General features: G+C 45.6%; 1 protein-coding gene across 2 annotated transcripts in view; it reads left to right on the top strand.

Moving 5' to 3' along the window:
• The window catches only part of vwa8 (von Willebrand factor A domain containing 8), a 52428-nt gene that overhangs the window by 5308 nt on the left and 20315 nt on the right, over window positions 1-26805 (top strand). For both annotated transcript variants that reach the window (XR_011077310.1, XM_068572650.1), the window contains exons 5-33: window positions 2809-2976; window positions 3282-3446; window positions 3990-4039; window positions 4147-4255; window positions 4344-4448; window positions 4550-4678; window positions 5727-5861; window positions 6103-6180; window positions 7952-8112; window positions 8336-8449; window positions 9455-9650; window positions 11204-11281; window positions 11375-11490; window positions 11599-11699; window positions 12073-12179; window positions 13687-13758; window positions 14349-14425; window positions 16013-16088; window positions 17085-17220; window positions 17662-17781; window positions 18016-18221; window positions 19508-19659; window positions 21508-21616; window positions 22125-22263; window positions 23156-23343; window positions 24893-25012; window positions 25896-25960; window positions 26046-26171; window positions 26278-26387. Coding sequence is in view for 1 of the 2 variants with exons in the window: in XM_068572650.1 (XP_068428751.1) it covers window positions 2809-2976; window positions 3282-3446; window positions 3990-4039; window positions 4147-4255; window positions 4344-4448; window positions 4550-4678; window positions 5727-5861; window positions 6103-6180; window positions 7952-8112; window positions 8336-8449; window positions 9455-9650; window positions 11204-11281; window positions 11375-11490; window positions 11599-11699; window positions 12073-12179; window positions 13687-13758; window positions 14349-14425; window positions 16013-16088; window positions 17085-17220; window positions 17662-17781; window positions 18016-18221; window positions 19508-19659; window positions 21508-21616; window positions 22125-22263; window positions 23156-23343; window positions 24893-25012; window positions 25896-25960; window positions 26046-26171; window positions 26278-26387 (3508 nt within the window). In the remaining variant the exon portion in view is untranslated. The remainder of the gene's footprint in view (window positions 1-2808; window positions 2977-3281; window positions 3447-3989; window positions 4040-4146; window positions 4256-4343; window positions 4449-4549; window positions 4679-5726; window positions 5862-6102; window positions 6181-7951; window positions 8113-8335; window positions 8450-9454; window positions 9651-11203; window positions 11282-11374; window positions 11491-11598; window positions 11700-12072; window positions 12180-13686; window positions 13759-14348; window positions 14426-16012; window positions 16089-17084; window positions 17221-17661; window positions 17782-18015; window positions 18222-19507; window positions 19660-21507; window positions 21617-22124; window positions 22264-23155; window positions 23344-24892; window positions 25013-25895; window positions 25961-26045; window positions 26172-26277; window positions 26388-26805) is intronic.

Here is a 26805-nt window from a genome sequence, read left to right as displayed (position 1 = left end):
ATTCGGAGCCCTAAATTCAGACTTGACGTGTCGGTCCCTGTGCTTAACCCTCCCTCCGTTCCTCCACTTCACTCTCCTTCTTTAGTTCTTACTCTTTCTTTTTCTTTTTTCTCTCTCCTCCCCTTCACAAGTGTGTATGGAGGAATGGCGTCACATGGACGTAATCACATGCTCTGTTGTATTTTTTGACATCTCCAGTCACCTCTCTCCAGTGAGCAGGCTCTTATGTAAGGCAGCTTACCTCAAACCCACACTGCAAGTAAAGACTGCAGTTATAAAAAACAGCTTCTTGCCACCTCCACTGCAGCTGAATCTGAACTGAAACCAGCGTGTCGGCAACCGATAGTTAGTCTCTAAAAAAAAAAAGGAAAGAAGAATTTCCTCGGTTGAACTTTCTAGGAAATGTCGGTCACATGTAGCGAGTAAACAGGCGATCCTATTTGAGGCGACAAGCCATCGGTGCGGTGTGCAAACAGAGTCTCAACCTCTTGCACTGAAACTGCCACCGGCTTTAAACAACTTGAGAAACCTACGGGTGACATCTTGGACACTTATATTATATCCAGTCAGAGTTACAAACATGTGGCATCAAAATCAACAAAAAAACACATAACATCTTAAACAAAGACAGAGTTATTTGATACTGGTTATTTCTGCAGGTGAGAGAACGAAGTAGTGGGCCAAGAGAAGAAGAGTAATGCTGAATTAGCACAAATCTGTGGAGGTAAAAACAGCAAGTTTGTTGTAAAATTAGCACCAATGACCAGATATTTGAGCCATACAAAGAGAACAAAGTTGTATGACGGCGGTGGACCCAAATGAATCATTTAGTTTGCTTTTTTTCCTCCCTATATTCTCGACCATTTAGTTTTTGATTATATTACCATATAATGGGATGCTAACTCTCTTTAAATGTTTAATTCTATGTGATTCTTTGATGCCACGTGGGTTAAATTTATCTATTTCTCTGACCCAGAACTTGACTCAAAGCACCCAGAAATAAGGATGAATTAGCACGCATCAGTTTAGGTGTCCCCAAAACATGCAAATGAGCTATTTTAATGACAACTTGTATAGTTTGAAATGAGTGCAGAGGTTGTTTTTCTGTGTGCGGTCTGCATGATCGCACGTATTTTGGGTTTTACCAAAATAAAAATGCATGTGTGCATGCATACAGGTGCATTGGGTGCAGAAGCCTTTTAATTTTTTTACTAGTACACATTGGGCATTGTGGAACGACCGAAAAGATGGAGGAAAAACAGCCTCTATATATCACTGTAGACCCATCACTCTTCATATTTACGCTCCTAATCCTTCCACTATTCTATTCATGCAACTCTCTGTAATCTAATCTCCGACATTCTGCTGGTGGGGATGTTTCTGCACAGTTGGTGTCAGGCGGAGAACAAGGCCTCTCTGTGCTCCTCCTCTCCGTCTCCATCTCCATCCTGCGTCACTTACATTTTTAACAATTAACTGATTATAGCATTGGTGCCTAAAATGGCTCAAGAGTTTAAATATAGAGCATCTGGTCCCCGCTATGTAGCTTTACGGCTCTTCTTCCCCACACAACCTGCCACGTATTTACATGTTAACCTAATTATACGGCCACTTGCTCTGCGGTGCACCCAGACAGCTAAAGTTTCCTGCCTCTTGACGTCAGACGGCGCTTTTTTTTTTTTTTATTTCGGCAGAAATGTGCGTCTGCACAAAAACACACACATACGCATACACACACGCTGTTGAAGCTAAACCAAGTGGAGCTACTTTATTTTAATCTCACAGTCGGTGGTTTAAAAAAAGAGCTTCCGAAAAAAAAAGCAGAAGGGCGGGCGGGCGGGGGGGGGGGGGGGGGGGGGCTCTGAGACTTTGTTTGAAGTTTGGTTTGGAGAAGTTTGGAGGATGTTCTGAACACAATAAGCTGAGGACATCCTCAGGAAGGGCTTTATGGAGAGAGCTCATTTCATCATTAGAGCCGGCCCACAGTCGGATCGCTCTTTGTAGAAAGGCCTCGAGCGCCGGTAACATTCGGGCCGGGTCAGAGGTCGCGCCGGACAATGGAGCCGCAGGTAAACCCATTGCGACGATTAGCAGCGTTCTTACGGTCATGGAAACCCTGAAAAAAGCCATGGAATTATAAAATGGTAGTTTCCAGGCCTGGAAAGTCATTGGAAAAAACAAAAATCCCAAAAGAGTAGTAAAAGTTGTATAAATGTGTTTTATTCATGTGTTCATGTCGTTCATTTACGCTGAGTTAGAAATAATACATCAGCTTTTAAAAGAAAGAGGCTCAAAATATAAGCAAGTATACATACAGGCATCTATATAAATGTTTATTCTTTTAATCAAACTATTGTCTCTCATTCATTTGTGTCATTTAAGGTTTACTGTATGCTTTGAAATCCTCATTGTTGGTTTAAATACTACATTTTATCACTTTTTACTGTTTACACACTGATTTCACCACGTTTGCTCATAGACATTTGGTTAAAAGTCATGAAAAAATTGTTAAAAGTCATGGAAATTTGGTTTGGAGTCATGAAAAATTGGTTTAAAGCCATTGAAAATTGGTCAAAAATCATGGTAATCTGGTTTAAAGTCATGAAATCTGATTTCAAGTCATGAAATTTGGTTTAAAGTCATGGAAAATTGGTCAAAAGTCATGAAAATGTGGTTTAAAGTCATGGAAATGCATTGGTCAAATGTGTATGAACCAGCAGCTTCCCCTATCTCTAATTATTTCTGGGCTATCAATTGGGTTTAATGATGAGTCTTATATAAATATATATATGTGTGTGTGTCTCCTAGTGTGCCGTAAGGGCAGCCACGCAAGGCCGGGTCCTGGTCCTGGAGGGCCTGGAGAAGGCGGAGAGGAACGTTCTGCCCGTCCTCAACAACCTGCTGGAGAACCGTGAGATGCAGCTGGAGGACGGCCGCTTCCTCATGGCGTCCGAGCGCTACGACAAGCTGCTGCAGGTCAGAGCGGCACGAAGGTCCAACGCCGCTGATCTGTTCTGTTCACCAATCGAAGCTTTTCTGCTTCGCAGCCTGGCTGCGCTTCATTCAGCCCTCTTATCCATCTGAATCCTCACACTTGAAGCAGTTTGCATGTTCACACTCCTCCCACAGTGCTCAATATACAGAGCAGAGTGTTTTAAATGGAGGGGGAATAAATAGCCGTTTCTATGAATACTACCGTGTCTGTACTTGTTACATGAACGCCTCATCCCCGCAGCATACAAGATGAAATGTGTAAAATCCGAGTGTTTTGTGCGTTGCAGGAGCACACCAAAGAGGAGCTGGACACCTGGAAGATAGTCCGCGTCAGCGAGGACTTTCGGGTCATCGCTCTCGGCCTTCCGGTCCCCAAGTACAAGGGCAACCCGTTGGATCCTCCTCTCCGCTCTCGCTTCCAGGCCAGAGACGTCTATTACCTTCCGTTTAAGGTCAGTCATCCCACAGTCCACAAAAGTGTCCCAACGATGAGAAGAAAAGCACCTATATGATCATCCGACTCCTTCGACCCCAGTGATCCTGTTTTCATTACCCTGCATCATAATAAATAGTACACACTGTGAACAAACTTTATTGGAACCACTTTCTATGAAAAAACATTTCCTACGATGAATGTTCACAGAAATACTGGCTCCCACCTAAATGCTACACACTGTACCTTTTTAAATTTGGGTGAACTGGCTCTTTATTTTGTAAAAGTCTCCACCTGTTAAGTCCACAGGTCAAATACGTTTAATTAAATTTTCACTCTTTTTTTAATATAAACTTGATATTTGGTGCAATGTAAATACATTTTTAAGTCAATTTTATTCTGCCTGTATTGATAATATTGCGTTTACGGATTATTTAATTTTTAATTTATATGTTTTTACTCTGTTTCTCTTGTGTACCTGCCTGCTGCTTTAATACTGCAATGTCCTCACTGCGGGACTAATAATGAATATTTTATCTCGTACTCCTGCTTTTCCTTTCAGGACCAGTTGGAGCTGTTGTACACCGCAGGACCAAACATTGCTGCAGAAAGGTGAACACTCACTGAAGCTTTTTACAATATTGTTTGCATCGTAAATGCATTTTAGTCTTCAAAGTCTCAGCCGTGCTTCATGTGCAATGCTCTGTCGTGTACGTCAGGGTGTCCCAGCTGCTGTCGCTGGCCACCACGCTGTGCTCCCAGGAGTCGTCCAACCTCGGCCTTCCTGACTTCCCCGTGGACAACCTGCTTCCTGCCCTCCTCGTGTTGGTGAGAAGCCGGGGCCTGTTTGGATTTAAGTTTGGAAAAGCAGAGCTTTGTTTTGCGAGTGTCTTATTTTTCTTCTGTGTTGTCGCAGAACGCCTTCCCCATGCTGTCGTCCCAGCAGCTCGTCCAGAGGCTTTACCCCTACCACAGCATCCTGGGCAAGGAGGGGCGCACCGCTGTGGAGGGCGTCCTCGGCGTAAGTCAAGCTGCCAACCGACCTGTGGAAACCTCACTATTACCTGTATGTGTTGTCGCCTGCATGAATTCTGTGTCGCTCTTTCTTTTTTTTCGTCGTAGAGGTTTGAGCTTTTGGACGGCCGCCGTCAGCCGGCTCCCAGCGCCATCCTGAGCGTGACCAGGACGAAGGATCTGGAGGGCCGTGCAGACGTCTCGTTACGCGTCGCGGACAAGGACGTCACCTTTCAGGTACCAGACAAAGCAAACCACCAGTCGATGATGCGGGGCTTTATTCTCATTGTGGATTTGGAATTTAAAAGATCAGTTAATCCGCAAAATAAAAAACCTTTTTTTCTTCCTTTTGTTTAATTGTCTATTTGTCTATCGAGATTGTTTTAGTGTAAGTTGCTGTAGCGATTGGATGGATGGATGCTTGCGTGCATGCGTTATTCATCCCCAAGGGGAAATTTGTAGAAGACACAAAAATATCAGGAATGAAAAATGCTCAATATATCCAAAAAAACAGCATATTGTATTCATTTGGGAAATTAGACCATAAAACAGGAACTCCATCACTTTAAAGAAGAAGAAAAATGTTCCGTCGTGCTACGAAAGGTCAGAAATTCCACAGATTATCGTTGAAAGTTAAAATGCCAGCTATTTATACTTTTTAGACAAATATCACCAGTTTAAATAATCTGACTGTCCCCGTGAGAATGACCACTTTCAACTTATGAACAAGCATGACACAATACTGAATGAGTCAGACCTTTCACAGGGATATCCATTGTCTCACGGCAGGCCACACACACACACACACACACACACACACACAGACGCATCAGTAGCATGACCATCTCGTTTCTGCGGGATTCTTTGTGGAGCGTCTTTATCGGTCTTTCCTTCTTCTTGGATGAAAAACAGTGTGTGTGTGAATGAGTCATTTTGTGTGTGTGTGTGTGTGTGTGTGTGTGTGTGCGGTTCGGGGGAACAGAGATATTCCAGACTTCTAAGAATAGCGCCTGCTGATCCTCCAGCCAAACAAAATATATATAACTCTCATTGACTCTTTGAAGCTGTATTTTCTTTTACGTGCAGCAGTAATTCCTTCGCGGCGCCGCATACCTCGCGGATTGTTTGATAACGCTGTGCTTTTTCAAACACGCCGTACCGGCGTGTCTGGCGGGGGGGAGAGCTGATAAGTCTGTGTTTTATTATTCAAAAGTACTTTTTCCCCCACAAGGCCGTTTTTTTTGTTGCTCTTTCACGGCAATTCACTGTCGCCCTCAAACCTCAGGTCCCAGCTGGCATCAAGGAGACGCGGCCGCCCAACAGCAGCCCGACGTTCATCGGCACGCCGAGCCACGCCCGGCTGATGGCGGAGATGATGCAGTCGCACATGGTGAAGGACGTATGTCTGATCGGAGCCAAGGTAGCTACCAGTACAGGACGGAGTTATAAATACTATCGATAATAGTTTTAATTAAATATATTTATACATACAGTTCATTTACATATGTTTTGTATTAATTTGTCTACATAAAGAATACGTTTTCTACTTTTTACATCTATCTTTTTTCACGCTATAGACAAAAAGCATGTTGGATGTTACAGGAAGTGTGGAAACATTTAAATGCACGATGCGTTATATAAGGTATTTATGTGTTTTCTAGGGTTGCGGCAAGTCGGTGATTGCAAGAGAGTTCGCGGAGATGCTGGGCTACAGCATCGAGCCGCTCATGCTCTACCAGGTAAAGACAAACCGGGTTGTTTCCTCCAGGCTGGAGCTTCCTGCTTTTACTGTCGGTCAAAGCGCTGCAGGGCGCGTGACGGGTTAACATGTGATGGGGGCGGGTGGAGGGTGGGGCGTATCACAGTTTGTGACCAGTGACGTCATGAAGGAGGTCAACCAATAGGAAGGAGGGGAAAACGAATGGCCGACAGTGAGGAAGGGGTACTTTTATAAAAAAAAAGAGGTCGTTCCACTTCAGAATCAGTTGGTTAGTGGCTGAACAATGCTGGAGGTCATGGTTCAAGATACTATCAAAAAGTGTAAATTGTAACTTGAGTTAGAATGAGTATACATCTCACAAATGTCGAGCTAAAAGGAAGGTACATTACGAGGGGATGGAGTAGGTTTGTGTGTGATTAAGACAAGAAAAAAAACATCTGGCTTTCATTACCTGGGCCTCAGGACGCCGCGTCAGATTTGAAGATGGAGAACCAGGGAGGGCTGCTGCAATGTCAAAGCTTCAGAGAACCTCCTGTTATGAGTCTGTGCGTGCATGTGAGTGTGTGTTTTTGCCCCCACGTGATTGTGGCTGTGGGGAATGTAGTCATCCGGGTGGTGATTGTGCAGGAAATGTGCGTGCTGAAGACTTCTGTTTCGATGCATCATGCAGCAGCTATTTTTAGCTGGCTGAGGTCAGGGGTCACTTGTGCCGCTGGAATTAGGGGAAATCCTTCACCGGGCATGAACAAAGTGACATTCAAGGCTTGAGTGGAATATAAATATATCATTTGATGGTGTGCGTCCTACAAAGGAGAAATGATCAGAAGCCCTTTCTTCTGTTTTGCACGAAAAAAAAGGACAATTATAAAAACTGGACTCATGCTGCTGCAAAAATAGTCTCAAAAAGCTCAGCATGCGTGTTTAGATGATGAATGACGACATCGCAACGAGGCACTGTAATCCAAAATACAACAAATAAATAAAGCTGTCCATTTGATCTCTCACCTGTTGGTATTTCACACTCACTTCATCATAAATGCCGAATGTCTTCTCGCTAGTGAGCGGCTATCGGATCAGTATTCGCTGCCTGCAACGAGTCGTGCGAGAGCGCCCGGCTCCCCTCCTCCACCCGCGACACGGCAGCGTGGTAGTGGATGTGACAGTCTCGCCCCACAGGCGGTTTCCTCCCTGCCGAACACAACTGTGCTATCAGCTGTTATCCCTGAAGTATGGATATGCGATTCAGCAGCCGGGTCGGATCACGCGGCGGCGAGAGAAACGAGAACGATGGCTCCTCGCAGTAACCAGGATGGCCGAGTGGTTAAGGCGGTGGACTTAAGACCCAATGGATGTAGTCCACGCGGGTTCGAACCCCACTCCTGTTAAAATTAGCTTTTAATCTAGTGGTTTACATCCCTGGCAAAGTGTCTTTGAGCAAGACATTGAACTAATGGGTGTTCCTCAGCAACCCGCTGCTCCTAAATTGCTGTAGATGGGTCAAATGCAGAGACCAAATGTCATGTAAGTGTGTAACAATATTGTTACACACAACACCAGAGATTCAGTGCGTCTTCCAGATTGATTCATGTAGTGTGAACACAACAAAGAAAGTCCCAAATATCGCAAATATCCCAAATATGACATTGTAATGCAGTTTCCTTTAGAAACTGTGTGTGTGTGTGTGTGTGTGTGTGTGTGTGTGTGTGTGTGTGTGTGATCGTGTGATCGTGAGAACGCCAACACACTGAACCGCATCCAACGTCTTACAACCGCTTCTAACACACTTCCAGGACATGACGGCCCGGGATCTTCTGCAGCAGAGATGCACGCTCCCTAACGGAGACACGGCGTGGAGGCCGTCGCCGCTGGTCAGCGCCGCCATCGAGGGCAAGCTGCTGCTCCTGGACGGCATACACAGGGTCAACCTGGGAACCCTGGCTGTTCTGTCCAGGTACTTTTAGCTTGCTAGAAATATGCAGTTTCCTCTATTGACTCACTGTATTATCATTATAATTTCAGAGAATGCTTTGATATTGGTATTATGCTCTTTTTCTGTGACGTCTTTTTCTAGTTCTCCACTGCTGCTCAGCTTGAATCTATTCTCCTACACACACACACACACACACACACACACGCACACTTCAAAGCTTATTCCACTGTGTTTTGTGTCCCAGGTTGCTCCACGACAGGGAGTTGGATCTGTACGACGGGACCAGGCTGCTGAGGTCGGACAGATACCAGACGCTAAAGGAACAACTGCAATTAAGTGACCAGCAACTGCAAGAGAGGTACACACACACACACACAGACACAGAGGTCAGCACGCAGAGGTCAGGAGCCTTTCTGTATCTGCGTCAGACTTGGTCCCTGGCTTTTCAAAGGCAACAGTAACTACATTTAGCATTAGCGCCACAACAGGAAGAAAGACTTAAAGTGAGGAGGGGGGGGATGCAGAGACTAGAGACCAGAATAGTATTCCAGGTACACCTTCAGATTAAATCACTTAAGGGGCCCTGTGGAGCATGTATATAGATAGATAGATGGATAGATGGATGAATATATTTTCTGTTGCATAAGTTTGAAGGTTTATCAGATATCAAAGCGCGTCCACTGGCTTAAAAAGCAATGATGCGGCATTTTACGATGTTTTGCTGCATTTCATTTGCAAAATATCAAAATGTGAATGACCTTAACTGTTCCCTGTGTGTGTGTGTGTGTGTGTGTGTGTGTGTGTGTGTGTGTGTGTGTGTGTGTGTGAGTGTGAGTGCCTGCATACACTCTTAAAAACCCACCTAAACTGGCAGGAAGGATGTTTGTGGTGGGACGTCTGGGCTGAAATAAACCCACTTCCTCTTCCTCCACTCCGGTGGCTCAGAGAAAATGTGTGTGTGTGTGTGTTTGTGTTTATGTGTCCACCAGGATTTGATTGTGTGCATTACAATACAAGTTTCAGTTTTTATAAAGTACAACATTTCAGGCTCCTGGTAATGCAAAGATCAGTATAACAAAGTGGGAGAAGGTTGAGAAAGAAGTGGCTCAGCAACTGTGTGTGTGTGTGTGTGTGTGTGTGTGTGTGTGTGTGTGTGTGTGTGTGAGTGTGTGTGTGTGTGTGTGTGTGTGTGTGTGTGTGTGTGTACATAACATGCATGTATATATAAAAATATAGATTTCTGAGCATGGCCCGCTCCAGTGTTTCCTGTTGAAATGAAGAAAAAATGTTGTAACTCCTGGAAAGAACCGTGGAATTAAGCGTGTGCGTGGTTAAGCCCAACAATGAATGTGTGTGTCCGCAGGTCGATTTTCCCCATCCACCCGTCGTTCAGGGTGCTGGCCCTGGCGGAGCCCCCCGTGGTGGGCGCCAGCAGCAGCAGCAGCAGCAGCAGCAGAGGTCAGCAGCAGTGGCTGGGCCCGGAGCTGCTCACCATGTTCCTCTACCACACGGTCACCCCGATGGCCAGAGCAGAGGAGATGGACCTCATCCAGGGACTGGTGAGACACGCCCACCAAGTCACACCGATTTGGCTTTGGTCTGGTTGAAGGAGGGAACGTTAGGGTGATGTTTTAGGGGAGGGGCCTGTGTGCACAAACCCACAAGACCCGCCCTAGTCTGCCTCTGATTGGCTCTTACTTGTTTCCTTCTTTGCAGAATTTGTTCAGAATCAGAATCATTTATTGCCGCGTATGTTTTTTTACATGCAAGGAATTTGCCATGGCGGGTGGTGCATGACTAATTAAACTATAAACACAGTGCAAACAATAGAATATAAAATAAAGTGCACAGACAAACAGATAACAGTACTTTAAACAAGTTAAATGTTGGTGGGGTTAAAGAACAAGATGTGCATGTTTCCACAAGGATGGCAGCCATCTTGCTCTGATAAGTAACAACAATGTCCTGATTATGGGAGATTTCTATATCAAAATGTTGTCCTGCATGTTGGCAATATGGATCATTTATAAATGTATGGATTAAAATGTTGTTATAATTAAACTGGATGTTCATATCTCACACTAAATATTAAAAAAGTGTGCAAAATGAGGGGGTTTAGTCATAAGAAATGTCTTCAACGACGTTGTTTTGCTTCCCTTTTGCTTCTTTAATTACGTCATCTTAGACATGAACACGCATATGAAACACTGCTCTAATCTGGATGCTGCCTTTAGAGCTAGTCAGCAAGTGAGGGAGCCGTAAGGCATTTATTTTAATCCAGGACTCCATCCCAAACAAACTGAGTTGGTAAACTCAAGCAAGGTTTATTAGTGCAGGATGTGACATTTTATGAGCTGCCTTTTGGGGGAGTTTGTTTTTTCCAAATAAGTTGAGACTTGGCAGTGAACACCGCGAGGTGTAAAACAACACGGTGGCAAGTACAGACCGAGTTGAATCGCTTCCCAAAACATGACATTTATTTATCTGTGGATCACCTTGGGGCTGTGATGTGGATTTGTCGTGGCCATCGTGTGACGCGGAGAAAGAAGCTTCAAGTCAGCACCTCTCGACAACAGCAACAAATGTTTTAAAGCTTAAAGAACTGATAGCACCGACCGCTTTTAATCTAGAATGAAAGATATTGAGGCAGGTTCCTTAAAATGTCAATGTTTCTTAAATTGACTGTTTCAACTTGTCTTGTTCTGTGTTTTTTATGCTGCTGCCTGTCTTGACCAGAACTCCCTCGAAAAAGAGATTTTTTTAATTTCAATGGGACTCTCCTGGTTGAATAAAGGTTCAAATAAAAAATTACAAAACATTGTGACCTTCATGTCGGTACAATTTAACGACTGTTGGAGTCGACCGCACTACTTTTAGCGGGGTGTACCTAATAAACTGGCAAAGGAATGTATCAACAGGGGAAAAATACATTCTGGATCAAGATATTTTTTTTCCACGGCCTAGAAGAATACTTCACCCACAAGCTGACCGTTTGTGTATTAATAACTCAACCACGAGTCACTTTATTTTACTCCACGGTGGACGGAGAGGTTTCTTAGTGGGGCTTTAAATAAACATTTTTTATTTTCATCCCCTTCATCTCTTTCTTTAGACCCGTGGCGTTCCAAAAGAAGCGGCCGAGCAGCTCCTGCACCTCACGCACAGTCTCCGAGAGGCCAACGACCCCACAGTGAGTGCACGAGGTGCATCTGCACGCTCACTGGTGTGTTTACATGTGTGCGACCTGAGTCATTCATTTATGTGTGTGTGTGTGTGTCTCCAGGCCCAGTCTCTGGCCTCTTCTCTCTCCACCAGACAGCTGCTGAGGATCTGCCGCCGTCTCTCCCAGTACCCCGAGGAGAGCGTCGCTCACGCCGTCAACAAGGCCTGCCTCTCCAGGTGGAACGCAAAAACACACACACTCCAAATCCTAGTTTCTGTTGTTGTTTTTTACGGCTTCTGATATATATGTGTGTGTGTGTGTGTGTGTGTGTGTGTGTGCGTCAGGTTCCTGCCCAGCCTGGCCCGCGCCTCCCTCCAGAAGAGCCTCGCCAACGGCTCCCTGCAGGACCCGCCAGATCCCGCTGAGCGCACGCGTGACTTGAGCTGTAAGTCGCAGTCGGCCGTCTCGATAATATATGTATCATAATGTATTCCACGCGGTGTTTCTCATTAGATTCCTGGGGCAAATAGAGTTGTTTTTTTGTTGCAATGAGCAGATGGTTGACGGTGTCAGATGCTGCTTCCTGTGCGAAGGAATGCGTCAGGGGCCTAGATTTTAAATTGGGGTTAAAAGGGGTGGGGGGTGGTGATGGCGGCGCACGAGTCCAGAAGAAAAAGAAGCTCGCCAAAGCCTCCGGACTGCAACTCACAATGTGGGTCAGGGCATTAAGGAACAATCCCCTCCATCAACAAAGTCACTGAGTCTCACACACACACACACACACACACACTCTGACTGCATCTCCTGTATTCCCCCAGGTTCGATAAAGGACGGCGTGTTGACTATTGGCAACGTGTCGGCTCCCGTCTTCAGCGCCGCTGAGAAAATGAAGGTTCCAGATGTGCTTTTCTACGATAATCCCCAGGTAATCCCCACCAATACTTTTCTTTTCGGGGTGTCACATAAGGTGAAGCCGTGGCTCGCTGGTACTTTACGTGCCGATGGTCCCAAGCGATACTATAAAGGCGGAGTTAAAAAAAACCCTGCAGGCTGAACCACATCTGTAGCTGAGAGCCGATTCTTCCGCGATTTAGGGAGGGAAAAAAAGACGTTTATATCCAGGACACGACCCAGATTTTAGAACATAAGGGCAAAAAGCCGGATTAGCAAACAACAAAAGAATAATCCGCCGTGTTTGTTTATTTCTCTCTAACCGTGAAAGCTCACTTCTCTCTTTTTCCCCCCCTCCACATTCAGAGCCTCAGTCTCATTCCTCTTTCGCTCTTTATTTGTTTTTAATATAACTCTGTCCTTGTTGCAATGTGTGACATCATTCCATTATGAAGGATTTCACTTTTTTAGTCCTGGTATTAGCTGATGTTTTCCGGGGGGGGGCCGCGCCCCTTCGCCGTCGTCTCTCGGCTCGTTTCGGATACATCGGAGTCTCGGGAGATGCTAATCTAAGGCTCCACCGCATCTGACCTCCGACTGCTGTTATCGATGGATCTCACTGGATGAGAAAGCGATCTGACGTTGATTCTCCTCTGCGTGTCTCTGTGTGGCAGCGGCAGGAGAAAAAGTCTTTAGTTGTGATCGTTAAAACAAGAAGCGGTAAATGTGGAAATGGACGTCATGCTCTTTTTAGAGATAAACCGGAGGCTGTTCAGACAGGATGGATCAGACAGGACGGCGGCCTTCTTATAGTAAAGTCGTATATAATTACAATGACCCTATTGTGGGAGAAATCTTTTTTTTTTCCCCCAAATGTCCCTCTGCACGTTGTCTCTATGGATGGATTAGAATAACCCTTCCAGGTTCGTTGGAGGTGTAAACTTTGCTGTGTCGTCTTCTGAAGTTAAACTTTAATGTTCGCTACACTGATGAACAATGACGTTTAAAAGAAAGTAAAGAAAATTGCGCTTTTAGTTGCTGACCCCTGATCTAAAGAGATGTCACTCCGTTGGCGATGCCGGTGACGCAATGCGACCCAGATTCATCCCTCCCTCTCTTTCTCTCAGTCCTGATTCTACCCTTTTCTTCCCTCTGCCTGCTCGTGTTGGAGACAAAAATAAAAGTGGAAGAGGCTGAGAGAAGATGAGCGCAGCTAGGATGCCCTACTTTCTTTTTTTTTTTTTTTAGAGTGACCTGTTTTCTGTCTTCAGAGCAGAAGCACGGTTGTAAGATCACTGGGAGCCGAGCGGGGGGGGGGGGGGGGGGGGGCAAACGTCCACGTTTTCAACACGAGCTCATGTGGTTTTAAGATGAATTATTTTCTTCTCCTTCAAACGGGGACAAAGAACTCATTTCATAAGATGTTGAAACGCAATCCACGACATCTTCCCATCTGGGTTCAATCAAGTCCACAAAACTAATTTCGGATCTGTCTTTTGTCTGTTTGAATCCCCCTCTCTTCCCCCCCATTCCTCTTGCAGCACTTGATGGTGATGGAAGACATGTTGAAGGACTTCCTTTTGGGAGAGCATCTCCTCTTGGTGGGCAACCAGGTGAGTGGCGTGTCGTTGTGCATGTTGAGTGTAAAAAAGTGCTGCTTAAGAGTCTCCATTCTCCTGCTTGGACTGTGCCTCAGGAGCTTTTATCCCCGGGATCTCGATTTCACTTTGGTGACATGCAGAAAAAATAAAATAAGCAGAGCTTTGAACTTGTTCCCGCAGAAAGGGGCTCGGTCTAGTTTTTTACAGCAATGGGTCTCGGTGAAGAAGGCCACACAAAGCTCGGTTTGAGAGCTCCCTTGTACCCTCGTGTCACCCTTTCAGGTCCCTAATGTGCCGGATTAAAGGGGGGAGAGAGAGGAGGAGGAGCAGTTTGCTTCCTGCAGTGGTGTCTATGTGTGTGTGAGGGCGAGGCCGAGACATTAAGAGCTGCCAGAGCGGCTCACTGAGCGTCTGAGGGAGCGACCGAGGGGACTCGGCGGGCGGCGGCGGACGCAGCTCGACTCTCCCTCTCACCGGCGCCTCTTTTATCTCCCTTCAACGGCCCGTGTTACCGAAACACAGCCGGTGTAAGATGAGTTCATTCATTTGTGCCGGTCGCTAAATGCATTTATTTTTTCTCCCCCCCTGTTATCGCTCCGCAGGGCGTCGGTAAGAATAAGATAGTGGATCGATTCCTGCACCTGCTGAACAGGCCCAGAGAATATCTGCAACTCCACAGGTGAGGAGAAAAGCACATGTTCGCCTCGAGGATGTCACATGTTGTCCTGTTTTTTAAAAACATGAACTATTGAACTTTCTCTCTTTACTCAGAGCCTTATGGGGAATTATGAAGAATAAACATCAGCCGCGGCGGTGTCTTCCTTATCTTTTATAATCCTGTGCTTCTCCTGGCAGCTTCTCTTCTCTTCTGTCCCACTTTCTCCAGTTCTGGGTCAACAAACTTTCTCTGAATAGCTTCCTCTAAAAAAAAAACACAATAGGTTATTTTTCCCCATTCAATTTCTTTCAAACAACTCGTGTGAAACTAGCTCACACGTTCCCGTATGGAGTTGATCACGTCTGGGTCACCAGCTGCCGAATACCTCGCGAGTTATCAGTTGGTAATTGAGGGGTGACTTGCATTAAAAGGTCACATACTTGAGAATCTCCCGGACAGGATGTCCGTTTCTAAAACAGTCTAATTGTATCTACTATGGTCGGTAAAATTAGGACACTTTAAGACCAAATAATCACATGTTTCCTTTCAGTGCTTGTATCCAATAGGAGGAACAAAGAAACCCTATTTAAGGGAGATGTGAGCAGCCAGCAATTTCACTTTTTCCCCTGCCAGCCTTCCCATCAAAGAGTGTCAAAAACTATTTTGGTCCTCACTAAAGTAGGCCATCCTTCACCAGAACAAGGATGTCACATGCCCGTCATCCAGAGGAAGCATTTGAAGAAGTTAACTCTGGTCCAGCTGATTCTTACACGGTCACACATCCCATGAATTAGGCCGTCCATAAATGAATGTGTATGTAGTGTGACGGCAGCAGCGATCAGTCAGGGGGTCAGAGATGGGCCTTGTATGGATTGGACTCATAAGATGGCATTATTTTGAGTGTCTGTGACATGATCATGGGGGAAGAGGCACCAAACAGAGGGTCAACCAACCCGGAGAACCGATGCATCGGGTCCCTCAACGAGATCACGACCAAGCGTTGGCGTTTCTTTTTTAGTTCGTCAAAGTCTTGCGAAAGTCAAAGTAAGAGAGAGCCTCGGTGTGGACGTGGCCCGGTTAGCGACCGTAGCGGCGGCAGCTAATATTAGACCCGTGGCAGAAGCGAGGAGGGGATGTGCCCATGTGGCTTTCGGGAACCCGTGACCGAAAGCCTACAGAGATGCGGCTCAGAAAACAGGCAAGAGAGAGAGAGATGCAGCCGACCAGGAAGGAAAGTAGGACAGTTCCTGGGTCACACTGTGAGATATCGGGGAGGGAGGGATGTTCAGAGAAAGACGGAGAGGCCATTTTGGGAGATTCGCTGGGGAATGAACGCTGTTTGGGGAGACGCGTCGTTGAACTCGAGCTACATCTTTGGTGATCTGATGGTCTTCAGGTAAAGGAAAGCTTCACAAAAACCCAGACGCGCAAAAAGCCCTTTTAGTCGTGTTGATCAAAACCACCATAAAGACCTCGATGACGCTCTGATACGCCGCATCGGGAAATTGTAGTGCAATTCTTCACAGATAAGCATTAGCCCCTCCCAAAAAAAACATGAAATTAAATGTCAAGCCTGTTTTTTGGTTGTTTCTTTTTTGGCTCCTTCAGAGATACGACGGTCCAGACTCTGACCCTGCAGCCCTCGGTCCGAGACGGCATCATCATGTACGAGGACTCGCCTCTGGTCAGTCAGCCACTCAGACGCACACACTCTGACTTTGACAGGATCATTCCTCCCGTGTATGTAGTGAATCAGCGTTCTTACAGTCATGGAAAACCTGGAAAAGTCATGGAATTTAAATAAAATGGTTATTTTCAGGCCTGGAAAAGTCTTTGAAAAAAACATCCTGATTGTTAGTTTAAATACTACATTTGATCACTTTTTCATGTTTACACACAGATTTCACTAAATGTTTGGTCATGAATATTTGGTTAAAATTATGGAAATGTGGTTAAAAGTCATAGAAATATAGTTTATAGTCCTAGAAATTTGGTTTAAAGTCATGGAAATTTGGTTAAAATTATGGAAAAGTAATGGAACGTTGGTATAAAGCCATGGAAATTTGGTAAAAAGCCATGAAAACTGGGTTTAAACTCATGAAAACTGGGTTTAAAGTCATGGAAACTTGGTTTAAAGTCATGGAAATCCATTGGTCAGAATGTGTATGAACCCTGCAGATATTTAAAAAAAAACAAAAAAACATGCACAAGCTGTTGACACCAGCTCAGTAAATGCATACAAAATATACAAGAATGAAACCTCTTCAGTCCTGAAGGTCATCGTGTTGTTCACAATTCCACGTGAAAGTGTGTATCTTTTGTAAAGAGACATTAATCTGTGAATGTTCCTCACAGCCGACATGTTGACCCGTCAGGAAAAGCTCTAACCGGTCACGTTCAAGACGGCTTCGTTCCATCAGAGCGACCCAGTTCGTCACGCCAGTGAGGCAATCTGTTAAATAGCAACACAAAAAAACCTGTCACACCTCCATGCAATGAGGTCATTACTCATGCGGCTGTGAGTTATGCAGAAATTTTACATTTCACGTTATTACTCGCCAAGTACATTGGGAGTTGGTTCCAACACTGACAGTCTCTGTCACGTGCATGTCAGGCAGGAGGTTCAGCAATACTGTTTTAGTACGTTACGACACGTGTGTGCGTGTGTGTGTGTGTTTAGGTGAAGGCAGTGAAACAGGGTCACATATTGGTGATTGACGAGGCCGACAAAGCTCCCACTAACGTCACCTGCATCCTCAAAACCCTGGTGGAGAGCGGAGAGATGATCCTGGCCGACGGACGCCGAATCATCTCAGGTACACACACACACACACACGCACACGCATGCACACGCACACACCTTTGACAGAAGACATGTCCCAGATACAGACGTGGCACCGTTAGATGGACTTAGTTGAGGATTGGATGTCCCAGAAGGCAAAGGGGGAGTAGAGCATCAGAAGCACTAAAAGGAGGCTTAGGATAAAAGCCTTTATGGACAGGTACCAGTGGGTTCTGGAGCGAGCCCGAACTATAAACGCGCAACATTTTCCCAGCAGTCCCCCACGTAATCACGGCGGTCGCTGACGGCTTCTCCATTCCTGAGAGTCTCTTCCTCCCACAGCAATGTAAACACAACCTCAAGACTCCGTAAACACAAACTTGCGCAGCAGCATCACGAAGAAGTATGAAGTATATGCGTGCTTGTTTTGGCGTGTCGCTTGTCCCCGCTAACTGTGACCTCGTCTCCTGCAAAGATCCCCGAGAAGCTGAAGGGCGGCCCAACAGCGTAGTCATGCACCCCGACTTCAGGATGCTCGTCCTCGCCAACCGCCCTGGTTTTCCCTTCCTGGGGAACGACTTTTTTGGAGCTCTAGGTACGTCACACACATGCACAACACCCCCCTCCTTTATTAACAAACTTGTATAAAAGACCAAGCCCATTGGGGCCGACGCAGCTCCTGTAAGATGAGCTGTTCCCATATGTTCCTTTTGTATCAGAGGAAACACATCATTCCTTGCCTGTAGGTGCTGCATGTCTACATCAGTAGGTCTAGGACGCCATGAGAAACGGAGTGACACTCTCACTCGTGTTACTGTCCTCTGAGCAGGTGACATTTTCAGCTGCCACGCCGTGGACAACCCGAAGCCCCAGGCGGAGCTGGCCATGCTCAAACAGTACGGCCCCGACGTTCCCGACGCGACGCTGCGGAAGCTGGTGGCCGCCTTCGGGGACCTGAGGTCCATGGCCGACCAGGGCACCATCACCTACCCTTACTCCACCCGAGAGGTGGTCAACATAGTCAAACACCTCCAGGTGAGACGGCGCATATACGATGCATATCTATCTTTTGTTTTTTTTGTCTTTTTTATAAAGATGATGTGACCTTAATCCTGCACTGCTAGATGCTAATGCTAGCTGCTAAAAGAGCAAGGTGTGCAGCCGGCGATTCTGGAGAAGGTCAAGGCGCGACAGTCGATTATTTTTCAGACGGAAAGTCCTGGGCGGCATTTGTAGTCTCGCACTCGGTTGTGCGCACAAGAAGTGTCAAATATTTGTGTAACAAAATGCAGACGGCAGCCGAAGTGAAACACCTTTTGCGAGATTTTTTCCGACAACTCACAAAAGTGCATCATAGTTGTTTTTTTTTCAGTATTGAAGGAAAGAAAAAGCAGAAGAAGGGCCTCGAGAAGAGGAGAGGAAACTCAGATCAGAACTCGCACAACGCAGATCAATAATTCAGCGCATGGGGACGAGAACGCATGTTTGATTTCCCCACTGGCCTCCCTCGCTCTGTCATCAATCACCACCGTTATTGACATCTGCAGGAGTGAGACAGATACGGGGTGATTAAGTCCGAGTCGCAAATTGCTTCTTTCGGAGGTAACAGCCAAAAATCGTCTTTAGTTACCGCTTCACATTTGGTCATAATTGCACCTGTGTGCTAACGTGGAACCCAGGTCAATACAGCTCAATGCTCTTTACATCCAATCCATGTTTTTAGTTGTAACCAGTTGGGATGAAGCTGTCATTGATTATGCAGCGACTTATAGGCCGAACAATGTAATTACATCGTACGTCTAAAAAACTTCATTGCGTTCGTCATATTGACTTTTTTTTTACATACATACATGATATTTGGTCTCTGCATTTCACCCATTTGCCTGTTTTAAAGTAACCAGCAGCACCTGGGTGACGTTTCTCAACATTCTTGGTAGCTTGGTTCGGGTTTCTTGGCAGATTTTAATAGTGTAGTCTCTGCTTCCGCTTGCAGCATCTCTCTCTCTCCGTCTCCCAACCTGTCGCCATCGTCACCGTGCAATACAGAAAATGTATTGCGGCAATACAACTCGTGTCTCTCCAATTACATCACAAACACAATAACTAACGGGTGCCTCGCCTGTCAGCGCTGTGGCCGGACTCTAGAGAGGCGTTACCGCCAGGAGTCCAGCCGGTGTCCTCGCACCGACCCCTGTTGAACACCTGGAAATGACATTACCTTCATCTCCTCCTTTGACCCTCTTTATTCCATCTTCTCTGCTTTTTTTTCATCCCACTCGCCCTCCCTTTCTATACTTCCTCCTCCTCCTCCTAAACCGCAGAAATTCCCCGGCGAGGGTTTGGCCAACGTGGTGCGGAACGTCTTCGACTTCGACTCGTACAACAAGGACACGCGAGAGGTTCTCATCGAGGCGCTGCACAGGCACGGGATCCCCATCGGAGCCAAGCCCAGCTCCGTCAAGCTGGCTAAGGAGTAAGCAAGGCATCGGGAGCACAAGGACACACACACACACACACACACACACACCACATAAGGCATATCCACTGACACTCAGACAGACTGTCTTGAGTTACCAAGCCCAGTCAGAAAGAAAAATGTTCAAGCCCCAACAAAATGGTCCAACTTTTTGTGATTCCTCCTCCGTGCTTTTTCAAACGATTGAATTAAAGAAAATTGAAATCCCTTTCAAGTAAACCAGATCGCTCCATCAGACAAGAACTACTAACATGTGCAATAACTGTGTTACAACAATGCAAATACAGTTCCATATGTGCAAAAAAACACTAATATTTGGCAAAGAAATGACCCTTCGTGGCTGCAAATGACCTGTTTTGCACTGAATATATTTTTAAGATAATAACGATAGCGTTGAGCTCTTGTCTTTCTGGGGAGAAACACAGTTAAAACCTCTTCTTCCTGCTAAGAGTGAACCCGTCGGACGTCATTTTCTGATTTGAGAGTTTTTTTGTAACTTTTAGAAATGAAATCCTGAAACGCTTGAAATTGGCTTTCTGGCCCTCCGACTGGTTTCAGACTGAATTAAAGGGACAGTTCCCTCCTTTCACAATCAAAAAAGACGTCGCATTTCCCGTCTTAACTGTAGTGCCGTTCATCAATCTCGATTGTCTCGATGTGAGCTACCGCGTGTTTGAGCTATCGACCGCGGAGATTTATAAAAAAGCGCTTAACGTTAAGAGGAAAATTGTGTATTTTGGATTTTAAGGGTGAGCTGTCCCCTCTAAACTTTAAAGCTTCCATGAAGTCTTCGCAGCGCTTCCCCGAATGTGAACAACGGACTCTTAGCTCATTCACATTACCTCATCGTTCCCACGAGGGACAGACAGGATTTTAATATCCACGACATTGTCTCATTAATTCACAGTGTGTCTTTTTTTTTTAAATAAAGGAAAATATTTGTTTCTTCTGTCTCCTGTGGTTTTATTTGACACATTTCCAAAAAAATCAATTTTTTACACGAGTCGCTCAAGTAACATCTTGAGAGCAGAGCGGAGCAGAAACAAGTATTTTCCTCGAGCAATTACGCAGCCGATGGAACACATCTGTTCACGTCGGTCCGTCCTGGCGTCATCGTCGCTCAGAAGAGGGCCTTTTGTGTGTTTCGGGATGTGTGTGTGTGTGTGTCTTTTACGGCCCATCTTGAACGGTTTACGTCCCACAACATCTTGTGTACACAACAGCAAATATTTTTCTGTCTTGGTTTCCAATTTTGGACATGGAAAAAAACCAAGAAGCGGCTTCTCTAAAGCGTCTCATCACTTTTCCCTTTTTTTGGCCGTGCGGCATCCCGTTGATCCACTTCAAATTTCGGAGGTATTTTTTTTTGTGCAGTTGCGTTGCTTCTTTCTCCGCACCTGCAGCTAATAAGACTGTGGACGCAATCCAGCTATGATTCAATGGAAGACCAGTAAACATCTGGATAGACACAACAAGAGGAGCAGTGACTCTCTCTCTCACACACACACACACACACACACACACACACATATAGATACTTGTCCCGCCCTCTTTAGGGAGCGAGAGCCGGGATCAAATCCCATTTGGAGCAGAATTCGACTCATTTTGTGGCGGCCATATTGATGCACTTATACGACGAGTTCATTTCATTTGAAGTGGTGGATGCTGAAAATCGTGACGGCGAAAACCCCAAATTTTGCAAAATTTGAGGGCCACGGGAACATCAGAGGGCCACGAGATTTGTGACAGTCTAAAAAAAAAAAATATGCTCTATTTTTATCTCAGGAATTCAAACTTGTGCAGTTCATTCCAGGCAGTTGTCACCATGTGACCTTCAATCTTTAGGTTGCCCCTGCCAGAGGTCACGATGACAGGGTACTGGACAATAAACCAAGTGGGCAACGCTCGCCGCAAGCTGCTCTGCCCCACCGAGACGCGCCCCATCGACGTCAAGGTAAACACACGAAGGACGGCGGACGTTCCTCCACATCTCCCGTATGTAGAAAAAAGAAAGTTATGAAGGTAACTACGGTTCTACGAATCCTTACTGACTACATATCATCTAGTGTGAAACACTGCCTCTGGCGGTAAGGATGAAATAGAAACTATTGTTGTGTAGAGATTCAAGATGGTTTTATTGTCACATGCACAGTTAAAACACAGTTAATGAAAACGTACGTTGACTATCTTACTTTGCTGAGTACCTCTTTCCAAAGAAAAAGGATGTAAATGCTAATGGTACAAAAAGATATATCTAAAATAATTTGCATGCCGTATTCTTGCAAAGAATGGCTTGGATTATATATTTTATTAAATAACTATTTTTGAAGGATTATTTTTAATGAATGCTCATTTTAAATATATTATATCAAAAAATCTCACGGAGTGCCTTCACGTATCCCCATTTGAGAACCACTGCCCTATTTCATGTGTGTGTGACGGTGTGTGTTGTGTGTTCCCAGGGCCCCGTGTTTCTGCGTGTACAGGGTTACCCCTGCAGCAGGCAGGAAAGCAGGGCTTTGAGTTTCAGCGAGGAGAAAGCCCACTGGCAGATTCCCATGAACGAAGTCAACATCATCTGCGACGTCGCCACCAAAGATGGTATACACACACACACACACACACACACACACACACACACACACACACACACACGCACACAAACACCGTCAACACCGAAACACATTCTCGGGTCTCGGTGATCATTTAGGGACTTAGTGGAGGATCCAGTGGAGGAGGCAAGTATCAAAGGAATGTAGGCGCAGAGGGCTAAACACACTTCCTGGGAAGGTTGAAGACGAGGGAGTTCTTACAGTTTGTAGTGGAAACTCTTGAAAAACACCATCGGATGGAGCAGTGTTTCTCAACCTTTTCATCCAACAATTCAAAACGTTTTTTAAAATGTCACGTTGTAGCATAATACAGCAGTGGCGGGCCGTGGATTTTCTACCTGTGCCTTCAGTGGATCAGCTGTTTAACCACGACATTGCAGCCGCAGACGCTCAACGATTATTTGCGGCAGCTAAATAATATTTTTTGGAGATTTTTTTCCCAAAGAAAAACGTCATGTGCACGTATAACACAGTTACTTGTACAATGAGAAGCTTAATTTGCTGTTTCCTCCTACAAACCAAATTACAGTAATAGGTCAAAAATAATGAAAAAAAATGAGGCACAAAATACAGTAGAGGTATTGCAAAAGGATAAGGCACAAGCACATGATGACAGTATTGCACAAACAGTGTATGAAGTGCAAAATGCACAATGTGGTCGTGACATGAAGTCACAAAGTCACAGCGGCAGCCGTTGAAAACTGCGATAAAACACGACAACCTCCAAGATAGTGATCGCAAATCAGAAAACAACAAGATTCCACAAACATCTGGATCCACGGATGTCTGGACATCAGCCCGCGTGTGACGTCCGCGTCTGACCGCAGACACGAAACACTTCCCAGTCTTCACAATAATCCCGTTTTCCTGTGTTCCTGCAGACGTGCTGTACGTGGCCACGTGCAACCCCGTGTCGCTGTACTCCATGAAGGAGCGCGGCGAGACCATCCAGTGCATGGAGCTGTACGACGTCTTCCCCAGGACCATCAGCGGCGTCTGGCAGCCCTTCGTCACCGTCGCGCCCCTCGGGAGTCCTCTGGACGGACAGGTGGTGCTGCACGAGGAGCAGGTAGGCGCGCGAGAACGCGCTTGAATGCCACGTAATGATCACGTGACATTCAAGGACATTTAAACACTTGGTTAGTATTCTATAAGACCGCCCCTTTAAAAAACATTCATCTAGACAGGCGAGTGCTTCTTCTTCTTCTTCTTCTTCTTCTTCTTCTTCTTCTGCTTCTGCTTCTGCTTCTTCTTTTTCTTCTTCTTCTTCTTCTGCTTCTTCTGCTTCTGCTTCTGCTTCTTCTGCTACTTTTTTTCTTCTTCTTCTCCTTCTTCTTCTCCTCCTCCTTCCCCTTCTCTTATTGGGGTTTTGTTTTCTGCCCCTATGCAGTTGACATAAGTATACATCACCTTATCATCATCATCATCATCATCATCATCTTTTTTGTATAAACAGCAGTGATACCTGGCAGTAAAACAAGAAACAAACTCGGCAAAAGAACTAAAAAGCAAATTCAGTTAACGCGGTCATTGTCATGGGCCTAACAAAGCACATCATTACCAACACCCACTGTAAATGTCCGTTTTAATGGCGAGTTCTGTGGAACAAAGCGGTTTGTCTTTGTGTTTGCAGCAATGTCCCCGTTTACTGACAAGCTAAACACATAAAACGTTACGCAACGCTGGTATTTCAGCAGCAGCAACAACAACCGATTTAAAATAGCGCCGCGCTAGCTTGTGTGAGTTCCTCTGAAGCGGTCGGCGGTTAGCGGCCGCCGGCTGTTGGACCTCTCTCACCCCGCGAGGCCGCGCGGTGACGGGACGAGAACAATGAGCGCCGGCTGCTTCTCCAGAACCAGAACACTTTCACAGCTGCTGCATATTAGGCAAGAAGGAGGACGTCTAAAAATACCACGGTGATGGATCATGTTACGTCCGTCTAAAAATGAAGAGGTCCAGACAACGGCAAGTTCATTCGCGGGTCATTGGCCGTCCTGGGAAATCACACACACACACACACAAATGCAAGTTCTACCAGGCATTGGTGCATAAATGCACGGACACACAAACTAAAAAAAAACTCATAAAAATACCACGTTCAAGGACAGAAACCAACTCAAACACAAAGTGACATAACGTCCCGGCCTGTCAGGGGACACATGTAGGACACACACACACACACACACACACACACGTGCGCTCCCCCTGTAAAGGCGGGATATCTTTAGACTCGGGGAAACGGGGTTCGCCGTCTCCGAATAGCTCGGCCGGTCCTCACACAGTGGAGTGCATGTCAGGAACGGGAGGCCGTGAGGAAACACTTAGTGTGAAGCGAGGCGGCCGGGGGCCCGAGGTCGGCTCCCATGTGGCTCCCGCTCATAAAAGTCAATTGAAGATGAAGCCGAGTGCGTCACGAGGGAAAGCCTTTTGCACAGTTCACCTCATACTCTCTTTTATAAGCGTTTATAATGAACATCTAAGATGGCCGTCTGGTGGTCCATGAGGAAATGACATGAAGGAATCATCCATTTCCTCTCTCTCTGGTTCAATGTGACGTGCACTGTCATGCGTGTGTTTGATGATGTATGTTCTGATGTCCACGCTCCTCTCTCTCTCAGAGTAACACGGTGCTCCACTTGGACATGGTGACGGGCGCCGTGCGGCGGCTGCTGCTGTCACCGGACACGGATCAGCCCGCCCCCAAGGTCTCCAACTGGTGGAGCAGCAAGGAGCAACAGGTCAGTGACCCGGGGATACACCACGCACACAACACCCAGTGAACCGGAGCCAGAGGCGACTGGACCAAAAATATAGGTGTTTTTTTTATGGGCGGAGTAAACCCTTCAGACTCTGAGGTCATTTTCATTACATCACTTCTTAAATTGACCTTTTAAAGGCACTTTCATATAAGATACATACCCATTTTTTTACATCCAAAAATTGCAGAACAATCTCAGCTCTCTGTATACCGAGGAACTATTGTCATCAGGTAAAAGTGTAGAGAGATAATATGACTCTAAAGCTGAAAAATGGAATCTCGATTTTTGAAAATTCTTTATATTTTGTGTAAAAAGATAACTTTACTCATGTTGCAAACTGTTTTGGTGCTTCAAATTGGTTTACCAAAGGTTTAGGTTCACAAAAGCAGTGAAATATATGAATAAAATTGTAGATACATGTAAATAAATGTCTAAAAAACTAATTTAGTATTATCTTTATTACAATGACCTCTAGTGCAGTTTAGCTGCACATAAAACAAGAAAGTAAATCATGTGGGGCTGAACTGCACAAGGTCATTGTCGAGTTAAATAAAAACAGTAAACAGTCAAACAATGTGCCGGTAATTTAGGCGCCACTTCCACTTCACACACATCTAATAAAATGTACATGTTTACCGCAAACACACAATAAGCGACACAATAAATAAATGCCCATGCAAGAATGGCTGCTCTCCCAGTGTCCATCAGCACAGCTCAAGCTAAAATAAAACGTGCTTTAAAAAGGACACTAAAAGGTAAAAAGCCTGGGAGAAACAATGTGGACATGAACTACATTATTTTTCTCCATATTCATGCTGTTTTACATTCGGACGAGTCGTCATTTACACTTTATCTCCTGCAGGGAGGACATAAAATGTGTCACGACTTCGCCCACAAAAACTGGCTCCTCTTCTACAAGGAGGACGGGTAAGCTGCTCCGGCCCCAAACTAAACTGGCTGTCTCGGCCTCTGCGCCGCTGTTAGTCGCTCATGCGCGTGCTCCTCTGTGCAGCAACCAGCTGGAGGTGCTGGACGTGCTGGAGGGCCGGGTCCACGCCATCTCGCTGCCCATCAACCTGAAGTCCGTCCACCTGGTGGCGGAGGACCGCTGGCTGCTGCTGGAGAGCGACAGCAACAAGTGAGCGTGGCGGCCGGGTCCCCTCTGAGGGGCGGAAAGGTTTTGAATTCACCTGTGATGCGACGTACTGACGTGTGTGTGTGTATGTGTGTGTGTCACGCAACAGGAAGTTCCTGCTGACCAAGCCCATGCATATGGCAGCGGATGACTCGGGCGTGTGTCAGCTCCACGCTATCAGCGAGGACGCGGTCAGCTCAGGCCACGGAGTCGGCTCAGGTGAATATAACCACGAGGTCGTCCCTCTGCTCTAAAGTCATTAACAGGACTTTTTTTGTTCCATACAGCTGCTGCAGCACTTATTAAAGACATAAAGTCAACCCTACAGGGTTCGTACAGTCATGAAAAACCTGGAAAAGTCATTGAAAAAAATAAAAAATCCCCAAAGTGGAGTAAAAGTCCTGTAAATGTGTTTATATTCATGTGTTTATGACGTTCATTTACGCTGAGTTTGAAATAATTATTATGCTTTTATAAGAAAGAGGTTTAAAATATCAGCAGCATACATACAGGCATCTATATAAATGTTTATTCTTTTAATCAAACTATTGTCTCTCATTCATTTGTGTCATTTAAGGTTTACTGTATGCTTTGAATCCTCATTGTTAGTTTAAATACTACATTTTATCGCTTTTTG

This window comes from Clinocottus analis, unplaced genomic scaffold (genome assembly GCF_023055335.1).
Source record: "Clinocottus analis isolate CAN_PGR_092001 unplaced genomic scaffold, fCliAna1.0.p SCAF_12, whole genome shotgun sequence".
NCBI classification, from domain to species: Eukaryota; Metazoa; Chordata; class Actinopteri; order Perciformes; family Cottidae; genus Clinocottus; species Clinocottus analis.
Note: the sequence above shows the minus strand (reverse complement) of the source record. Positions and strands in the feature narration are given on the sequence as shown.